This window comes from Sturnus vulgaris, chromosome 1, assembly GCF_052056855.1.
Source record: "Sturnus vulgaris isolate bStuVul1 chromosome 1, bStuVul1.hap1, whole genome shotgun sequence".
NCBI lineage: Eukaryota > Metazoa > Chordata > Aves > Passeriformes > Sturnidae > Sturnus > Sturnus vulgaris.
This window is the reverse complement of record NC_142243.1, coordinates 156438568-156459464: the sequence shown is the minus strand read 5'-3', so window position 1 is coordinate 156459464 and position 20897 is coordinate 156438568. Positions and strand designations below refer to the sequence as shown.

Sequence of the window (20897 nt, the reverse complement as noted above, 5' to 3'; positions counted from 1 at the left end):
CAGGCCTCTGCCCTGGGAGGGGAATGGCTCCAGTGACACTGGAGTGACACTGGAGTGACACTGGAGTGACACTGGAGTGACACTGGAGTCCTCTGCCCTGGCATGGGGAATGGCTCCAGGTTTCAGTGCAGTTACACTCCAGTTACACTCCAGTTACTCTCCAGGCCTCTACCCTGGCATGGGGAATGGCTCCAGGTTTCAGTGCCTCTCCCAGACAGATGGAGACATCCTGAACGCCTTCACCTCCCTTGTGCAAGAGCTGTTATACACGGGCTGTGCTCACACCCTCTGCTGCTCCCTTTTCTCTGTCCCTCTCCTGATGAACTCCATCTCCCGAGACCAGGATCTCAGTGTTCTGTCCAACTTGTTCTTGCAACAATGCTCCAAGCCGAGCAGAAGCCACAGGTCTGTGAAAGAGAAGCTCTCGGGGTGACTCAGGAAGGCACCAAGGGCCCACAACCCCTGTGATCACGGCCAGGACCGTGCCCACACCGTCACGGGCAGGATTGTGCCCACACCGTCACGGCCAGGATTGTGCCCACACCGTCACGGGCTGGACCGTGCCCACACCGTCACGGCCAGGACAGTGCCCACACCGTCACGGGCTGGATTGTACCCACACCGTCACGGCCAGGACTGTGCCCACACCGTCACGGCCAGGACAGTGCCCACACCGTCACGGCCAGGATTGTACCCACACCGTCACGGCCAGGATTGTACCCACACCGTCACGGCCAGGACTGTACCCACACCGTCACGGGCAGGACTGTACCCACACCGTCACGGGCAGGATTGTGCCCACACCGTCACGGCCAGGATTGTACCCACACCGTCACGGGCAGGACTGTACCCACACCGTCACGGCCAGGATTGTGCCCACACCGTCACGGCCAGGATTGTGCCCACACCGTCACGGCCAGGATTGTACCCACACCGTCACGGGCAGGATTGTGCCCACACCGTCACGGCCAGGACAGTGCCCACACCGTCACGGGCAGGACTGTACCCACACCGTCACGGGCAGGATTGTACCCACACCGTCACGGGCAGGATTGTACCCACACCGTCACGGGCAGGACTGTACCCACACCGTCACGGGCAGGATTGTACCCACACCGTCACGGGCCGGATTGTGCCCACACCGTCACGGCCAGGATTGTGCCCACACCGTCACGGCCAGGATTGTGCCCACACCGTCACGGCCAGGATTGTACCCACACCGTCACGGCCAGGATTGTGCCCACACCGTCACGGCCAGGATTGTACCCACACCGTCACGGCCAGGATTGTACCCACACCGTCACGGGCAGGACAGTGCCCACACCGTCACGGCCAGGATTGTGCCCACACCGTCACGGCCAGGATTGTGCCCACACCGTCACGGGCAGGATTGTGCCCACACCGTCACGGCCAGGATTGTACCCACACCGTCACGGCCAGGACCGTGCCCACACCGTCACGGCCAGGATTGTGCCCACACCGTCACGGCCAGGATTGTGCCCACACCGTCACGGCCAGGATTGTACCCACACCGTCACGGCCAGGACCGTGCCCACACCGTCACGGCCAGGATTGTACCCACACCGTCACGGCCAGGACAGTGCCCACACCGTCACGGCCTGGATTGTGCCCACACCGTCACGGCCAGCACCGTGCCCACACCGTCACGGCCAGGATTGTGCCCACACCGTCACGGGCTGGATTGTGCCCACACCGTCACGGGCAGGATTGTACCCACACCGTCACGGGCCGGATTGTACCCACACCGTCACGGCCAGGATTGTGCCCACACCGTCACGGGCCGGATTGTGCCCACACCGTCACGGGCCGGATTGTGCCCACACCGTCACGGGCAGGATTGTACCCACACCGTCACGGCCAGGATTGTACCCACACCGTCACGGCCAGGACAGTGCCCACACCGTCACGGGCTGGATTGTGCCCACACCGTCACGGCCAGGACCGTGCCCACACCGTCACGGCCAGGATTGTGCCCACACCGTCACGGCCAGGACCGTGCCCACACCGTCACGGCCAGGATTGTGCCCACACCGTCACGGCCTGGATTGTGCCCACACCGTCACGGCCAGGATTGTACCCACACCGTCACGGCCAGGACCGTGCCCACACCGTCACGGCCTGGATTGTGCCCACACCGTCACGGCCAGCACCGTGCCCACACCGTCACGGGCTGGATTGTGCCCACACCGTCACGGGCCGGATTGTGCCCACACCGTCACGGCCAGCACCGTGCCCACACCGTCACGGCCAGCACCGTGCCCACACCGTCACGGGCTGGATTGTGCCCACACCGTCACGGCCAGCACCGTGCCCACACCGTCACGGCCAGGACAGTGCCCACACCGTCACGGGCTGGATTGTGCCCACACCGTCACGGGCCGGACCGTGCCCACACCGTCACGGCCAGGATTGTGCCCACACCGTCACGGCCAGGATTGTACCCACACCGTCACGGGCCGGATTGTACCCACACCGTCACGGGCCGGATTGTACCCACACCGTCACGGGCCGGATTGTACCCACACCGTCACGGGCTGGATTGTGCCCACACCGTCACGGCCAGGACAGTGCCCACACCGTCACGGCCAGGATTGTGCCCACACCGTCACGGCCAGGATTGTACCCACACCGTCACGGGCAGGATTGTGCCCACACCGTCACGGCCAGGACAGTGCCCACACCGTCACGGGCAGGACTGTACCCACACCGTCACGGGCAGGATTGTACCCACACCGTCACGGGCAGGATTGTACCCACACCGTCACGGGCAGGACTGTACCCACACCGTCACGGGCAGGATTGTGCCCACACCGTCACGGCCAGGACAGTGCCCACACCGTCACGGGCAGGACTGTACCCACACCGTCACGGGCAGGATTGTACCCACACCGTCACGGGCAGGATTGTACCCACACCGTCACGGGCAGGACTGTACCCACACCGTCACGGGCAGGATTGTACCCACACCGTCACGGGCCGGATTGTGCCCACACCGTCACGGCCAGGATTGTGCCCACACCGTCACGGCCAGGATTGTGCCCACACCGTCACGGCCAGGATTGTACCCACACCGTCACGGCCAGGATTGTGCCCACACCGTCACGGCCAGGATTGTACCCACACCGTCACGGCCAGGATTGTACCCACACCGTCACGGGCAGGACAGTGCCCACACCGTCACGGCCAGGATTGTGCCCACACCGTCACGGCCAGGATTGTGCCCACACCGTCACGGGCAGGATTGTGCCCACACCGTCACGGCCAGGATTGTACCCACACCGTCACGGCCAGGACCGTGCCCACACCGTCACGGCCAGGATTGTGCCCACACCGTCACGGCCAGGATTGTGCCCACACCGTCACGGCCAGGATTGTACCCACACCGTCACGGCCAGGACCGTGCCCACACCGTCACGGCCAGGATTGTACCCACACCGTCACGGCCAGGACAGTGCCCACACCGTCACGGCCTGGATTGTGCCCACACCGTCACGGCCAGCACCGTGCCCACACCGTCACGGCCAGGATTGTGCCCACACCGTCACGGGCTGGATTGTGCCCACACCGTCACGGGCAGGATTGTACCCACACCGTCACGGGCCGGATTGTACCCACACCGTCACGGCCAGGATTGTGCCCACACCGTCACGGGCCGGATTGTGCCCACACCGTCACGGGCCGGATTGTGCCCACACCGTCACGGGCAGGATTGTACCCACACCGTCACGGCCAGGATTGTACCCACACCGTCACGGCCAGGACAGTGCCCACACCGTCACGGGCTGGATTGTGCCCACACCGTCACGGCCAGGACCGTGCCCACACCGTCACGGCCAGGATTGTGCCCACACCGTCACGGCCAGGACCGTGCCCACACCGTCACGGCCAGGATTGTGCCCACACCGTCACGGCCTGGATTGTGCCCACACCGTCACGGCCAGGATTGTACCCACACCGTCACGGCCAGGACCGTGCCCACACCGTCACGGCCTGGATTGTGCCCACACCGTCACGGCCAGCACCGTGCCCACACCGTCACGGGCTGGATTGTGCCCACACCGTCACGGGCCGGATTGTGCCCACACCGTCACGGCCAGCACCGTGCCCACACCGTCACGGCCAGCACCGTGCCCACACCGTCACGGGCTGGATTGTGCCCACACCGTCACGGCCAGCACCGTGCCCACACCGTCACGGCCAGGACAGTGCCCACACCGTCACGGGCTGGATTGTGCCCACACCGTCACGGGCCGGACCGTGCCCACACCGTCACGGCCAGGATTGTGCCCACACCGTCACGGCCAGGATTGTACCCACACCGTCACGGGCCGGATTGTACCCACACCGTCACGGGCCGGATTGTACCCACACCGTCACGGGCCGGATTGTACCCACACCGTCACGGGCTGGATTGTGCCCACACCGTCACGGCCAGGACAGTGCCCACACCGTCACGGCCAGGATTGTACCCACACCGTCACGGCCAGGACAGTACCCACACCGTCACGGCCAGGATTGTACCCACACCGTCACGGCCAGGACAGTGCCCACACCGTCACGGCCAGGATTGTGCCCACACCGTCACGGCCTGGATTGTGCCCACACCGTCACGGGCCAAGTAAAAAGTCGGTATAGAATTTTCATTTCTAACCCAAAAGATGCTCTTGCGGGCTCACAAAGCCCAGCCTGCCCCGGCTCCAAGGGCTCAGAGCAGCAGGGGCCAGGCTGTGAGTGCTGGGCAGGAGACACCAAGCTGAGAGCCCGGGGACCAGCAGGCTCGCTGTAGCTGTGTCGCAATCACCCTCCTCTGCCCCAGCCTGCCCGTAACACACATTTTCCAGCAGTCTGGGGAATCCCCTGCCTAAAGTACAACAAGATGCTGAGCTACCTGAGAGAAGAGCTGAGAGCATCACACTGCTGTCTCCATCCCTGAACAGCCCAGAGCCAAGTCCCACAGGCAGCCAGGCTCACCGGGGCTCAGGAAGAGACAAGCAGGAAAGACAAACAGAACCCAGAAATACCAGAGCAAGAACTGCTGCTTCCAGACAAGAGAATCTTCAAGTGTGAATGCACCAACTGCGTGTTTTAACAAAACTGAACCAAACTACTTTGGTTTGAATCAAAAGTTCCTGATTTGCAAGTTTTTGTTTTTTTTTAATCTAGATTTGATGACAAATTCCATAACTTGTCGGTATTCAATAAAAACCTTGAAAGCCAATGACCTACTTCTCAATTTTTTTTAATAAACACACAACTCAGTCTGTATTACCTGAAAACCATCTCTCCAAACACAAGGCAGTCAAACACCTTCTCCCTATGGCACAGGCAGAACTTAAATAACTTTCAAAAAATCATATTAATTCCAAAGGGGATACACAATAAAACTTCCTGTGGAGTATTCCACAGCCCAGTCCTAAGGCCTTTTCCTTCCCAAAGGAGGTTCCAATTCCCATCTGCAGCATCCTGTGTACCAAATTACCAGGCAGAATGGGAACATCATGGCTTGGGTTCCTGCTGGATGGTACTTCAGGACCCAAACACGAGAGCTCAGCGCCCTGCCCTGCAAAAGCAAACCCTTGGGAGTCACGAGATGCTGGGCTAAGCTGGCAGTGGAGATCTCCAGTCCCTCTGCTTCTGCAGAGAGCACGGTGGCAGGGAACAGCACACAGGGAGTTTATCCTGCTGCTCCCCGAGTTTGGAGCTCAGAGAGCACGGTGGCAGGGAACAGCACACAGGGAGTTTGTCCTGCTGCTCCCCGAGTTTGGAGCTCAGGGAGCACGGTGGCAGGGAACAGCACACAGGGAGTTTATCCTGCTGCTCCCCGAGTTTGGAGCTCAGAGAGCACGGTGGCAGGGAACAGCACACAGGGAGTTTATCCTGCTGCTCCCCGAGTGCTGAGCTCAGAGAGCACGGTGGCAGGGAACAGCACACAGGGAGTTTATCCTGCTGCTCCCCGAGTGCTGAGCTCAGAGAGCACGGTGGCAGGGAACAGCACACAGGGAGTTTGTCCTGCTGCTCCCCGAGTTGGAGCTCAGAGAGCACGGTGGCAGGGAACAGCACACAGGGAGTTTATCCTGCTGCTCCCCGAGTGCTGAGCTCAGAGAGCACGGTGGCAGGGAACAGCACACAGGGAGTTTGTCCTGCTGCTCCCTGAGTGCTGAGCTCAGAGAGCACGGTGGCAGGGAACAGCACACAGGGAGTTTGTCCTGCTGCTCCCCGAGTTTGGAGCTCAGAGAGCACGGTGGCAGGGAACAGCACACAGGGAGTTTATCCTGCTGCTCCCCGAGTTTGGAGCTCAGAGAGCACGGTGGCAGGGAACAGCACACAGGGAGTTTGTCCTGCTGCTCCCCGAGTTTGGAGCTCAGAGAGCACGGTGGCAGGGAACAGCACACAGGGAGTTTGTCCTGCTGCTCCCCGAGTTTGGAGCTCAGAGAGCACGGTGGCAGGGAACAGCACACAGGGAGTTTATCCTGCTGCTCCCTGAGTGCTGAGCTCTGTGGCTGAACAGAATGGCAACAGAAGCTGCAAGTGCAGGCTGGAGCCCCAGATCACAGAATTATTTGGGATTGAAGGGATCTTAAAGACTCCATTCTCACCCCATTGCCATAGGCAGGGACACCTTCCACTATCTCAAGGTGCTCCGAGCCCCATCCAGCCTGGCCTGGGACACTTCCAGGAATGGGGCAGCCACAGCTGATCTGGGCAACCTGTGCCAGGGCATCACCACGCTTCAGGAAATCATTTTTTCCCAATATCCTATCTAACCCTGCCCTCTGACAGTAGGAAGCCATCCCGCCTTGTCCCAAGTCCTCTCCATCTCTCCTGAAATCCCTTTAAGCACTGGAAGGGGCTCCAAGGTCTCCCCAAGATTCTCTTCTTGAGGCCAAACATCCCCAGCTCTCCCAGCCTGTCTTCATGGCAAAGATGCTCCAGCTCTTGGAGCATCTCTGCAGCCCTATGATCATAACTATAAAGGAGCTCCATCGCTTTTAATTAACTTACTTGACACTTTTTGCACTTTACTGACTAAACCCGAGTTGCTTAATTAATGTTGTGCTTTGCTTGGCAGTGGCTGCGACCGTCACAGAACTGATGAGTCGGGTAAAGCGAGGTAAAGCGATCTCCCTTTATCCCGGTAATGGGGAGCCGAGAAGCCGGAGGGGCTCCTGCTCAGCGGGGTCTGGGCCCGTGCTGGCCGCATGGAGCCTCGGTCCTGGTCCTGGCTGCGGTCCCAGTTCAGGCCGGGCCAGCGCTCGGTCCTGGTGCCGGTGCCCGGAGCGGCCCGGGCCAGCGCTCGGTGCCGGTGCCCGGAGCGGCCCGGGCCAGCGCTCGGTGCCGGTGCCGGTGCCCGGAGCGGCCCGGGCCAGCGCTCGGTGCCGGTGCCGGTTCCGGTCCAGGCCGGGCCGCGGGGCGGCGGTGCCGGTGCCAGTGCCGGTGCCGGTTCGGGGGCTCACCTTGGGCAGCTCGCGGAGCTGGTTGGCGTCCAGCAGCAGCTCCTCGAGCGAGCGGCTGTAGCGGTAGATCTCCTCGGGCACGGCCTGCAGCGAGCAGTGCCGCCGGTCCAGCGCCTCCACGTGCCGGTTACAGCGCCAGAGCGGCGGCATGCAGCGCAGCATCGCGCCGGGCCGCGCCGGGCCGCGCCGGCACCGCACGGGCCGGGCCGGGCCGGGCCTGCGGGAGCGCCCGGATGTGCGGGGGCCGGGCCGGGCCGGGCTGCGCCGAGCGGCGGCCGCGCTCCCGCTGCGGCAGCGCCCCCGCTCCGCTCCGCCGCCTCCGCCCGGGCCTGCAGCCGCTCCCGGGGCCGCTCCCGGCCTGCGCCCGGGGCCGCGCCGCCCTCCGCGGGTGTGCCTGGGAAACGGAGGCGCTGGGAAATGGAGTCCGGCCCGCCCCGCTCCGCCCGGCGCGGCTCCGCCCGGCTCCGCACGGCCCCGCCCAGCTCCAGCTCCGCCCCGGGGCCGGCTCCGGCTCCGGCTCCGGCGCCACCCGGCCCGCCCCGCTCTACCCGCACGGCTCCGCCCGGCTCCAGCTCCGCCCGGCTCCAGCTCCGCCCGGCTCCAGCTCCGCCCCGGCTCCGGCTCCGCCCGGCACCGCCCGGGACCGGCTCCGCTCCGCACGATTCTGCTCCGCCCCGCACCGCCCGGGACCGGCTCCGGTCCGGCAGCGCCTGGGCGGGACCCGCGGCCCGAGCAATCAGCTCTGCCACAGGAGAGGCAGCGGGAGCCGCTCCCGTCCCTTCTCCCGGCACAGAGCGCTGCAGCCGCGTTCAACCCCGCGGGTCTCCGCTCAAAGCGAAGGGAATCATCGCCTTTGAGCTGTCCCAGCACACTGCGGTCCCCCCTGTTCTATCCCCTCCTGCTTCCACAGTTTCCTGGTTGCTTTGTCACTCTCTTTCTTTCCTGTCCGGTTTCTCCTCATTGAACTTTATCCCTGCTCTATCTCTTTACCCCAGCACTGTCACATGGCCCTTAGACCTGTCTCCTCTCCACTTCCAGGAAATACAGGTGTGGTGGCAGGTGGTGTGAGAAAGACAATGAATTGACCATCAGGAAATAGAAAGGCGAAATTTAAATTTCCAGGCCAGCTCTGAGCATTTGTACAAGTGTAGGACTTGCAAGTGCAGGGTGGTCCTGGCTCTGTTTCCAAGAGATAGAGAGGCAGCACAATGGAGCAAACCCGTGATGCTTTGAGGATGGTTTCATTGATCTACCTAAGCCTCAGCAGAAGTGCGAGATCATGGCAGGGACAAAGACAGGAATCACAGTTGTGCAGAAGACTCAGGGGTTTGACCCAATGTGTGTCTCGAGGGAGAGCTGGCCCAGCCCCTCTCCGTTTTTTATCATCCGTCCTGGCTGCCCAGAGATGCCAGCGCGATGCCCATCCACAGGCACGGCCAGAAGGAGGATCCAGGGAACTCCAGCCCTGCCAGCCTGACCCTGGTGCTGGAAGGCCATGGAACAGATATTACACAGCAACGTGCAGAAAAACCGGGGGATCAGCCCCAGCCAGTCCGGGCTTGTGACAGGCAGGTCCTGCCTGACCAGCCTGATCTGCCACTGTGACCTCCTCAGTGGCTGAGGGAAAGGCTTGGACGTGTCTGCCTGGACTCCAGTAAAGCTCTGACACCATTTCCCACAGCATTCTCCTGGAGAGCCCGGCTGCTCCTGGCCTGGGCAGGGGCCCTGATCACTGGGCAACTGCTGGGCTCAGAGGGGTGGAGCATGGGCCACATCCAGCTGGGGCTGGCACCAGTGGGATTCCCTGGGCTCAGTCCTGGTACTGGGACCAGTGGGATTTCCTGGGCTCAGTCCTGGTACTGGGACAAGTGGGATTCCCTGGGCTCATACTGGGGCTGGCACCAGTGGGGTTCCCTGGGCTCATACTGGGATTGGCACCAGTGGGATTCCCTGGGCTCTGTACTGGGACCAGGCCTCTTTTGTGTCTGTATCAGTGCTGTCCCCCGTCCCTGTGCTGTCCCCTGCTCTCCTGTCCCTGTTCCCTGTCCCTGTGCTGTCCCCTGTCCCTGTTCCCCTGTCCCCTGTCCCCTGTCCCTGTGCTGTCCCCTGTCCCTGCTCTCCTGTCCCTGTCCCCTGTCCCTGTTCCCCTGTCCCCATTCCCACCTCCTCAGCCCCTCGCAGCAGAACTGCATCCCCCCCAGAGTCCCTGCAGTGCCCGGGGTGTCCCTGGGTTGTCTCTGCCCGCCATGGGACTCCTGTCACTGCTGCTGCTGGCCGTGACCTTGGCCGCCAGGCTCCGCCTGCAGCGGTGGGACGTGGCAGTGCCATCAGGGAGGTCACCCTGGGCATGGCCCCCGGCTCCCTCGATGACGGTGCCGGCCCTGCCGCTCCAGAATGCTGCCAGCGCTGCCGGCGCTGAACCGCTCGGAGCTCATCCTGCTCAGCGACTGTGCCGAGGCCTGGGCCAAGGCTACGGAGCTGTGGGTGGCCAGCCCGTGCCGGGCTCGCTGCTGTGGCTGGAGCAGGCCATGGCCCTGCTGGCCCACGCCATGGAGGACGGCCTGCACCGGCACTCCAACCGGGCCGCGCGCGTGGCCGGCCGCTCCCGGCGGGATTGACTGCGCGCCTTCCCCTTCAAGGTGCTGCATTTCCTGCTGCTATAAATGAGAGACAACAGTCTCGATGTTCAGCAAAATTTAGATTGCTTTATTTGATACAGACAGAGCAAGCAGCGCTGGGGAACGTGAGGGGTCACCGCCCACTCCACGCTCCACCGAACCTCGGTTTGCAGCCTCTTCTTATACTGTGGGTTCTCGTTGTACACAAATTCACAAAGCCTTTGGGTGATAATCAGTCACAGATTGCCATCCGGTCCTTGTAGATGACCACCAGGGAAGTTCTGGGAGTCTGGTTTTTGGGATAGGCAGAAAGGCAGGAAGGGCTTTTTGGGAAGTACGATTTTGCAAGCTGGTAGCCGATACAACTTATTTGAATAACATAGCATAACACATTATAATGTAACATAATACAACATTATATAACATAACAAGGTGATTTTAAACAGAATTATTTAATCATATAATTTCCTTTATCTAGTGTCCATGCTTCCCTTCAGAGCTTAGTATTCTGGTTTATACAAACCCCAATGCTTTTGTGATTAACACGAATCTTTTATCAATTGTCACACTGCTGACCGAGGCCCTGAGTGACCTGCGGGGTGCCCGGGGCCACCCGCGGTGCCTGCACGTGTTCCGGGGTGTCGGGGACATCTGCTCCCCCCGCAGGCTCGGGCAGATCGTCGGCTTCGGCCCGTCCGCCTCCAGCTCCCTGCTGAGAAACGTCAGCGACTCCTACGCCAAAATCCAGCGCCTTCGAGGGGGACGCCTGCCACGGGCCGACACCCGGGACTTCTCCAGCTACCCCGAGGAGAAGGAGGTGCTCGTCCCACCCTTTGAGACCTTCCAAGTCACCAACGTCACCCGGGAAGGGGACGGCATCCACACCCAGCTGTGCTCCCACACAGCTGTGCCTGGTTCCGAGGTGACAGCCTGGGCTGGGACACCTCAGCTGGCTCTGGGGACACCAGGGCTCGTGGTGGGACAGGTGGTGGGGATGAGGGGGCTTCAGGTGTGCAGCACTGCACAGCTCCAGCTGCTGTCCTGGGATGGGATCAATGGATGGGATGGGATCAATGGATGGGATGGGATGGGATGGGATGGGATTGATGGGATGGGATGGGATGGGATGGGATCAATGGGATGGGATCAATGGGATGGGATGGGATAGGATGGGATCGATGGGATGGGATGGGATGGGATGGGATCAATGGGATGGGATGGGATAGGATGGGATCAATGGGATGGGATGGGATAGGATGGGATCAATGGGATGGGATGGGATCAATAGGATGGGATTGATGGGATGGGATGCTGTTGTCCCAGTGGTGGGCTTGTTTCCTGGAGGCAGCTCCACTTCCCACCCCAAGGTGAGGGATTTCTATTTATTATTCTACTTTGCAGAAAGTGGGGAGCTCCCCCTGAGCCCTTGTCTTCCTCCCCAGGCAGAAGCCTCCCCAGAGACCCCCCAGGCCTCGCTGGACTCCTCCTGGCAGCACTGGCAGCTGTCACTGGCACCCTCTGAGCCCCGAGGCCACCGTGCCTGGTGAGGACAAGGAGTCAGGGATGGAAGCACTGGTGTCAGCAGGATGGCCGAGCTGGCAGAGGGGCCCCTGCAGGGTGGGCACTGGACAAGCCCTGTGGCCACCACCCTGAGCCATGGCTGGGGTGTCAGGCTGCAGCTCTGTGGGATGGGGGGGAAGGGGCACAGTGGGGAATTTCTTCTCTTTTTTTTTTTTTTTAATCCCTTCCCATAATTGTTTTCAAATTATTAAACTGGTTCTTACTCAATCCCTGAATTTCCTTTTCATTTTTCTCCACCTGATCCTGCTGTGGTGACTTTGGACACAGGCCTGGAGTGACAGCACAAGAGGAATGGCTCCCACTGCCAGAGGCAGGGATGGGATTTGGGCAGGAATCCTTCCCTGGCAGGGTGGGCAGGGCTGGCACAGGGTGCCCAGAGCAGCTGTGGCTGCCCCTGGATCCCTGGCAGTGCCCAAGGCCAGGCTGGACACTGGGATTTGGGACAGTGGGAGGTGTCCCTGCCATGGCATGGAGCAGAAGGAGAAAAGCTTTTAAGTCCCTCCAAGCCACCACCAAGGATGGTTCCTGGGATCCCATGGAATGAAATAAGAAATCCATTTCACATTTTTGCTATATTTTGCCTGCTTCTTCCATTCCTTTTTTCCCCCCTCACCTCTCTTAGCTTTATTTCCCAGTTTTCCACCTCATGTTACAAAAAAACTCCTCTTGATTCCTGCAGATTTTTGCCACCATCTCTACGAAAGTGAAAAGAGCTTTTTTTTTTTTATTTCAACATCCATCCTTCCACACATCCAGTTTGCCAGGTTTTCAAGAAACACTAAAATAATCGTTAACTGTTCCAGATACATAAATTCTGTAAAGCGTGTTAATTTAAATTTGAGGTTTTTATAACATAGTAATAGGTATGTAAGAAACTGGAGAATTTTGAGCATTGTGTCTTTTGGTGTTCATCTTCCTTCTTTTTCTTCACGAGTTTCAGGTTTTAGTTTCTTTCAGTGTCACAATGAGGGTCATGGGAATTTGGTTATTGGGTTAAAAGTATAAATAATATAGGCGTTAATTCTCTGTGGGACTGTTGAGCTTTAAAAGACCTTGTAGCAGCTGGATTCAACTCCATTTTCCTCACTTATAGCAAGTAGCCAGAAGTGCTGTCAAACTCTCTGTACTTTTTAATAATTAATAAACAACCAAGCCCAAACACGAAGAAATCCATTTCCATCGTGTATTTGTTAATCCTAGCTAAGAGTAAAAGCAGAAGAGACTAAAACAAAGCACAAATTAAGTGATGCAAAACTCCCAGTGCTGTTACACCTTGGGGCTCAGATCATGGGGAACGGGCTGGGGGTGGGATCCCAGTGCAGGATTTCCCACTGCAGGATTTCCCACTGCAGGATTTCCCACTGCAGGATTTCCCACTGCAGGATTTCCCACTGCAGCATTCCCCGCTGCAGCATTTCCCAGTGCAGCATTTCCCAGTGCAGCATTCCCCAGTGCAGCATTCCCCGCTGCAGGATTTCCCATTGCAGCATTTCCCCCGCTGCAGCATTCCCCGCTGCAGCATTTCCTGCTGCAGCATTCCCCACTGCAGCATTTCCCCCTGCAGCATTTCCCAGTGCAGGATTCCTCGCTGCAGCATTCCCCAGTGCAGCATTTCCCAGTGCAGGATTCCTCGCTGCAGCATTTCCCCCTGCAGCATTCCCCAGTGCAGCATTCCCCAGTGCAGCATTTCCCGCTGCAGCATTTCTCAGTGCAGCATTCCCCAGTGCAGCATTTCTCAGTGCAGCATTCCCCAGTGCAGCATTCCCCACTGCAGCATTCCCCAGTGCAGCATTCCCCGCTGCAGCATTCCCCAGTGCAGCATTTCCCCGCTGCAGCATTCCCCAGTGCAGCATTTCCCCCTGCAGCATTTCTCAGTGCAGCATTCCCCAGTGCAGCATTCCCCGCTGCAGCATTTCCCCCTGCAGCATTTCCCCATTGCAGCATTCCCCAGTGCAGCATTTCCCCCTGCAGCATTTCCCGCTGCAGCATTTCCCGCTGCAGCATTTCCCAGTGCAGCATTTCCCAGTGCAGCATTTCCCCCCTGCAGCATTTCCCGCTGCAGCATTTTCCCGCTGCAGCATTCCCCAGTGCAGCATTTCCCCCTGCAGCATTCCCCAGTGCAGCATTCCCCAGTGCAGCATTTCCCACTGCAGCATTTCCCCCTGCAGCATTTTCCCCCTGCAGCATTCCCCACTGCAGCATTTCCTCCTGCAGCATTTCCCCCTGCAGCATTTTCCCCCTGCAGCATTCCCCAGTGCAGCATTCCCCGCTGCAGCATTTCCCCCTGCAGCATTTCCCCAGTGCAGCATTTCCCCCTGCAGCATTTCCCCCCTGCAGCCTCCCCTTGTGACTTCACCTCCTCATCTCCATGGACACAGCTCCAAACACTCCAGGACCCGCCAGCAGTGAGCAGGAGGCGCTGGGAGCAGGGAGAAGCCGAGAGCAGGGGAGGTCAGTGCCTTCAAATACCGAATTTTCACAATCCCAGCTTTGTCCTTCTCCCATGGGGACATGGGAATTCTCTGACCCTCACACATCCCCCAGAATTCCAGCATCAGTGCAGCCTGTGCTGGGATTTTTAGTGGATTTATTCTGTTTTTCGCCCACTCCCTGGAATTTTGCATTTTTTTCTTAAGAATTGACATGAATTGTTTTAGGAAATGAGAAATTGTAATTACAAATATTCACTAAAACCATCAGACTGGTCAGATTTCAGCTCTAAATCCTGAATTCCAGCAATCTACACTGGAATAAACAGTTCAGAAATTCAGCCAGTCCTGAAATTAGGGCTTTAAAAGTGTTTAAAAACCTGAATCTCATTAAATTAACGCTGATACATATTTTTTCTAAAGAGAATCTCCTGAAATTGGGATGTGAGATACTGGTTTTGGACAGCAGATGCTGGTTTGGGATGCAGCTGCCTCTTCAAACACCGGAATCAGTGAAGGAGGAACGGGGCAGACTTCCACTTTTCCGTCCAAACTGCAGGAGAAAATAGAGAAAAAAAGAGAAATCTTTTAAAATGTGCATTTTTGGTTTTGTCCCGAGGCAATTCAGGATGGGAAATGCAAATCCAGGAATGGCACTTGTGCTTCCACCCTAAGAAGTTTTGGGTTGAACAATTGAGCGGCTGGAAGAACCAGGTGGAAACACAAGGGGCAAGAATGTTCCCTCTGAGCTGTTCTTTTCTCCTTCTGTTTCAGTTTTTCACAGTTTGATTGGGACATGGCATCCAAAAAAACGAAGAGCAAGGATGCAGAGGCACCGGAAGAAACAAGTGACACGGAAGATCCGGTCAGGGAGAGGAAACTGCACCTGCAGGAGGAGTGCAGGACCCTCACACAACACCTGGACACGTACCTGGGCAGGGCCCAGCAGCTGCTGCACGCCAACAAACGCCTGGAAAAGGAAGCCCAGGGCACCGAGGAGCAGAGCCAGGCCTACCTGTCCCGCGCAGCAAAGCTCAGCCAGGACCCCCCGGGCATGGTCATCACCCTGAGCCACCAGAACTGCCGCGACCTGGCCCAAATCCAGGCGCAGAAGAACGAGCTGGTGCCGCGGTACGCCGGCAAGGAGCAGCAGGTGAGGAGCGCCCTGGAGGACGCGGGGGCCGAGGCGGCGCTCCTGGACACGGAGCTGGCGGAGCTGCAGCCCTACGAGCAGCAGAAGGTGCAGGCGGAGCAGAAGGTGAAGGCGCTGGAGAGGGAGCTGCGGCTCACCAGGATCCGCTGTGCCGAGCAAAGCCACGGCGCCAGGAGCGGGTTCGTGCGGGACAAGGCGCGCTGCGAGCAGGAGCTGCAGCTCAGGATGCAGGAGCTCACCTGGGGCGCCGAGGAGGTGGCGCTGCAGGCTCTGATGCAGCACGTGCAGCAGGTGAAAGCGGAGAACAGGCTCCTGCGCCGGGAGCTGCAGGGCCTCCTGCAGCACTGCCAGCTGCTCAGGGACACCCAAAGGCAGCGGCACGACCAGCACGAGCAGCTGCTGCGGGAGCTCCAGTGCGCCCGGCGGGCAGCGCTGCTCCCCGCGGCACGGCGCCCGCGGCACGGACCACCTGCCCTGCTGGCCCCAAAGCGCCTGGCCGTGCCCGGGAGGAACTGAACGGGCCACCGAGCAAACCCTCTGGGCACCGGCAGCACTGGCGGCTTTGAGCTCTGCTCGCAAGGATCCATAAAATGCATTGATGGGCTCGATCCGTGGGGATGTTCTCCTTCTGTCCCAGGGAGGGGGGGGCTGCCCCGTCCCTGGGGGGGATCAAGGCCAGCGGTGGGTGGGGTTTGGAGCAGCCTGGCCCAGGGGAAGGTGGCCCTGCCCTGGCAGTGGGGGTGACACGGGATGGGCTTTTAAATCCCATCCCATTATCCCATTCCATCATCCCATCCCATTTATCCCATCCCATTTATCCCATCCCATCCCAATCTTCATTTGCCAGCCCAGCTGCAATCTGGGTCAGGAACTCTCTGAAAGTTCCACAGTGAAAATGTTCCACTTGGGTTGTTCTTCGGGCCAGAATGATGAGTTCCAAGGCAGTTTGTTGCAGGAGGAGCTCGTTATCCAGCAGGAATTCCTGGGAGCAGACTGTTCCTGATGAGCTCGGGAGGAGCTCGGCACAGGTGCTGCTCGTTGGGGTCTGACGGAATTTGTGAGATCACAGAGCAGCCCGAGGCTCGGCCACAGAGGCACCACCACCATTTATTCATGAAAATCCTGCGGCTTGGCTCAGGAAACTCTTTTTCCGTCCAGCCCCGGGGCTTTGCCCTCGTTAGCCCGCGCAGCTCCTGAGCTCGCCCTGCTGCTGCGCTGCGGGAATTGCCCACCGGAGGGCAGCAGCGAGCGGTTCTGTGAAATAATTCTATCAAAACAGATCCATTGAATAATTCTATCAAAACAGATCCATTAAAGAATTCTATCAAAACAGGTCCATTGAATAATTCTATCAAAACAGATCCATTGAATAATTCTATCAAAACAGATCCATTAAAGAATTATATCAAAACAGATCCATTGAAGAATTCTATCAAAACAGATCCATTGACTAATTCTATCAAAACAGATCCATTAAAGAATTCTATCAAAACAGATCCATTGAATAATTCTATCAAAACAGATCCATTGAATGATTCTGCAGCGAGCGGGGCCAGCAGCGGCACTGCGCATGCGCGGCCGGCAGCTGCAGTTCCGGCCCCCACCAGCAGGCGGCAGCACGAGCTGGTGGCGCTGCCGAGCCCGGCCCGGCCCCGGGGCTCGGGAACGGTTCGGGACGGAGCGACCTCAAAGCGCGGCCGGGGCCGGCCCTGCCAGCCCAGGGACACCTTCCCAGGGCCGGGCTGCTCCAAACGCCATCCAAACCCGGCCTTGGACCCCTCCAGGGACGGGGCAGCCACAGCTTCTCTGTGCCAGGGCATCCCCACCCTCCCCGGGCAGGAGCTCATGGGAAGATGGGCGGTGATGTCCTTGGACAACGACTCCGTGGGTCGGGGTCTTTAGGGGAAATGGTTGGCAGTGTCTTCAAAATGGGTCTTGATGTCTCCACAGGAGAAGACAAAAGTGGTTTCACCCAACGTTTTGAACTCCCAAATTTAGGGGAATAGGAGAAGCGGGTCCCCACAAAGTCGATTGCATAGCCCAGCCAGCCTGAACTTCTGGAGCCTGGGGGATTGCCAGGTCCGAGGGGATGTGGGGCAGGTGGTTTGGGAAGGCTGCACCTTCCCGGTGCCTCAGCAATGGGGAAAGGAAGAGGGAAACGTGGGGCTGGGAGTTCGGGATAAAAGGAGGCTGAGTCCTCCGGAACCGCGAGAGAGAAACCCTCCGGGGCCATGGCTGTGGGAACTCCGTTCCTTTATTCAAACACCGCTTCCAGATCACTTTGTGGCCACTTGGCCTTTCCCAGTGTGGCTTTTCCCCACATGCTGAAGCTGCTGGGCAGAGGCTAAAGACTGATAAAAGCAAAAACGATAGAAGGATGTAAAAGTATTTACACAGGAGAATAAACGTGGCTGGAACTATGGGAGAAAGAGATAAAGGGAGCTCCAGTGGAGTTTTTGATAAATTCTGTAACACAGCAGGGGCGGCGCCTGCCAAAAGCCAAAGTTTGAAGTGAGGACATCTGGAGTATTGGGACACTCAGTGAAAATGACCCCCAGGAACCCCATTTTTATGACTCCCCAAGACAAGAAAATAATTTCCTGAAAGAGGACGAGCCATTCAAATTATTTACAGGAAAAGCCCTGGTTCTGTGTGACCCTACAAGCCCATTTTAATGAATGTTTATAATTAGGGTGCATAAATACCCTGTGGAAAGACCCCCTGAGCTCAGGACCAGGAGAGATCTGCTGTGAGTCCGAGCTGATGAAGAATTGGGGCTGGGGGGACGCTGGGGACACTTGGGGGGGACAGGGAACTTTGGGATTGGGGTCTGGGGTGCTCTGGGGGCAGCGATGGGGGACACGGGATGGTGGGAGTGGGATTGGGGTCACGGGGGGCTGGGACACGCTGTGGGGGGAGGGGGTGATGCCCGGATTTGGGGGGAGGGTCTGGGGTGGCACCAAAGAAATTGGGGACAGGGAAAGGGGTTGGGGTGTGGGGAGAGGCCGAGGGGAGCAGTGAGGGGCTCAGGGAGTGATTTGGGCCGGGGTCCTGGGGGGGCTGAGGGGAATTGTAATGGTGGGAGTGGGATTGGGCTGGGGGGGCCATGGTGCTGTGGGGGTGGGATTGGGGTCCCTGGGGGGGGGGGGGCATGGTGCTGTGGGGGTGGGATTGGGGTCCCTGGGGTGCTTGGGGGTTGTTGGGGAGGCAAAAGTGACCCCAGGATTTGGGATGGGGGACCCCGGACACGCCCCGGGGTCTCCTGTCCTCCCTTCCCCCTGGGCTGACCCCACTGCCCTCCCCAGTCCCTCACTGAGGAACTCTCCCTGTGTCCCACTCAGTGTCCCCTCTGTGTCCCCCAGTGCCCCCCCAGTGTCCCCCAGTGTCCCACTCTGTGTCCCCCAGTGTCCCCCAGTGTCCCCCAGTGTCCCCCAGTGTCCCACTCTGTGTCCCCCAGTGTCCCCCAGTGTCCCCTCTGTGTCCCCCAGTGTCCCCCAGTGTCCCACTCAGTGTCCCACTCTGTGTCCCCCAGTGCCCACTCTGCTCCCCGTGGCCTCTCCCCTCCATGGCTCTCCTGGCTCTCACCGTGGCCCTGCTGGCCGTGCCCGTGGCCACCATGGCAATGGAGGAGGTGGCCCTGGACATGGCCCCGGCCTCCTTCGATGACCAGTACCGGGGCTGTGGCCTTGCCATGAGCAGGGCCCTGCCGGCCCTGAAACGCTCTGACTTCCAGAACAATGCTGAGTTTGCCCGGGTCTGGCCCGAGGCTGAGTCCAAGTGGCAGGGTCGGGAGTCCCGTGTGTCCCCTCTGTCCCCAGCCCAGGCCAGCGCCATCACGGCCTACACCATGAATTACCTGTACGAGGATTTCAACGAGAAAGTGAGCGCGGCCGGGATCTCCCCCCAGCAATACCGGCAGAATTTCCACTACAAAACTCTGCATTTCCTGCTCACCGACGCCCTGGCCACGCTGAGGGACGCTGGGAAGGGACAGAAATGTCACTGTGTGGTGCGGGGGGTGAACGACAAAGTGTTCAAGGCAAAGCTCGGGGCCACCGTCAGGTTCGGTCGATTCACGTCGGCGTCACTTTGTGGAAAAGTCACCCGAAAATTCGGCACCCACACGGTGTTCCGGGTGAGGACGTGCCAGGGCGCCTCCATCCGGGAATTCTCTGAATATTCCCACGAGGACGAGGTGCTGATCCCGCCCTTCGAGACCTTCAACGTCACCAAAGTCATCCCCAAAGGGGACAAAGTGGAGATCCACCTCCACTCCACTGGCACCTACAGCAAATACAACTGCGAGTGGGTGACAGGTGGGGACAGCCTGGGGACAGCCTGGGGACAGCCTGGGGACAGCAATGGGGACAGCCTGGGGACATGGGGACAGCCTGGGGACAGCCATGGGGACATGGGGACAGCAATGGGGACATGGGGTCAGCCATGGGGACACCCACTGGGGCTATGGGGACACCCACTGGGGCTATGGGGACAGCCAATGTGGCCATGGGGACACCCATTGGGGCCATGGGGACAGCCATGCTGAGGCACAGGGGACAATGACACTCCCTGGGGATGGGGGACAGGGCCAGGGGCACCCACGGTGTGTGTGGGGACAAGGACACCCCGTGCTGGGGACACCAAGTGTGGGGACAGGAATGCCCATGACAGGGACAGGGATGGGGACAGGGACAGGGACCCCCCCATTGTGTCCCTGTCCCCCCTGTCCACAGGCAGTGCTGTGGGGACAGGCTCTGTGTGCTGGACACGGGTGGGCCGGGACCCCCCCGTCACCCCCTGTCCCCCCCCGTCCCCCCCGTCACCCCCTGTCCCCCCCTGTCACCCCCTGTCACCCCCTGTCACCCCCCTGTCACCCCCCGTCACCCCCTGTCCCCCCCTGTCACCCCCTGTCACCCCCTGTCCCCCCCTGTCACCCCTAAGGCCACCGTGACCCCCCTGACCTCCCTGGCCCCTGTCCCGCCCCCCTCCCCCACCCTGTCACCTGTCACCTCATGGTCCCCATCTCTCCTGGCCCCCCCAGCCCCCGTTATGGCCGGCCCTGACCCCCTCACTCCCCCTGAGCCCCCTCTTTGTCCCCCAGGTGGGAGCGTCCCCAGGACCCCCGGCCACCTCGCAGGACTCCTCGTGGCCACCACAGCCCTGGCAGTGGCCACCGGGATCCTCTGAGCCACGGAGCCACAGAGGTCACTGTGGCCACCATGGCCACCAAGGTCACCCGGACACCCAGAGAAACGATGTCACCAAGGCTACCAAGGCCACTATGGCCACCATGATCACCAAGACTATCTGAGCCATTGTGGCCACTGTGGCCACCAAGTCCATTGTGCACAACAATTATATAAAATAATTATATTAAAAATTTGTATCATATAAATTCTACTAATTAATTGTACCAAAGCAGTTCTGTTAAAGAATTCTATCAAAACAGATCCATTGAAGAATTCTATCAAAACAGATCCATTAAAGAATTCTATCAAAACAGATCCATTGAATAATTCTATCAAAACAGATCCATTGAATGATTCTGCAGCGAGCGGGGCCAGCAGCGGCACTGCGCATGCGCGGCCGGCAGCTGCAGTTCCGGCTGCCACCAGCAGGCGGCAGCACGAGCTGGTGGCGC

At 59.5% G+C, this 20897-nt stretch overlaps 4 protein-coding genes and 1 long non-coding RNA gene across 22 annotated transcripts in view; 3 read left to right on the top strand and 2 right to left on the bottom strand.

The window, feature by feature from the left end:
* SCRIB (scribble planar cell polarity protein) overlaps nt 1-7761 on the bottom strand; it is a 112015-nt gene extending 104254 nt beyond the window's left edge. For 6 of the 18 annotated variants that reach the window (XM_088180921.1, XM_088180979.1, XM_088181005.1 and 3 more), the window contains exon 1: nt 7476-7739. In XM_088180921.1, coding sequence (XP_088037047.1) covers nt 7476-7637 — 162 coding nt within the window. In that variant the 5' untranslated portion in view covers nt 7638-7739. Of the gene's footprint in view, nt 1-7475 lie in introns of all 18 variants that reach the window. The other 12 variants (XM_088180914.1, XM_088180971.1, XM_088180967.1 and 9 more) reach the window with 8 other exon arrangements.
* A 2393-nt stretch (nt 7762-10154) lies between these two features.
* On the bottom strand, nt 10155-15083 carry LOC148225645 (uncharacterized). The gene is made up of 2 exons (XR_015808824.1): nt 14031-15083; nt 10155-10382 (listed from the first exon to the last, which is right to left on the bottom strand). It is a non-coding gene; the product is annotated as an uncharacterized LOC148225645 (long non-coding RNA).
* Nucleotides 10584-11640, top strand: LOC148225646 (NAD(P)(+)--arginine ADP-ribosyltransferase 1-like; the record flags this gene model as incomplete). The annotated part of the gene is made up of 2 exons (XM_088154755.1): nt 10584-11102; nt 11536-11640. Coding segments are annotated over 2 exons (624 nt in total), but the record flags the coding sequence as incomplete, so codon positions are not given.
* On the top strand, nt 13935-15890 carry LOC106862920 (coiled-coil domain-containing protein 166). The gene is made up of 2 exons (XM_088180895.1): nt 13935-14125; nt 14878-15890. Exons 1-2 carry the CDS (start codon nt 14043-14045, stop codon nt 15770-15772), a joined length of 978 nt encoding a protein of 325 aa, XP_088037021.1. The 5' UTR covers nt 13935-14042; the 3' UTR covers nt 15773-15890.
* A 57-nt stretch (nt 15891-15947) lies between these two features.
* On the top strand, nt 15948-20811 carry LOC106864685 (erythroblast NAD(P)(+)--arginine ADP-ribosyltransferase). Its single transcript, XM_088180901.1, has 4 exons — nt 15948-17335; nt 17949-18005; nt 18789-19572; nt 20358-20811. Exons 3-4 carry the CDS (start codon nt 18822-18824, stop codon nt 20441-20443), a joined length of 837 nt encoding a protein of 278 aa, XP_088037027.1. The 5' UTR covers nt 15948-17335; nt 17949-18005; nt 18789-18821; the 3' UTR covers nt 20444-20811.
* Nucleotides 20812-20897: the final 86 nt, after the last annotated feature.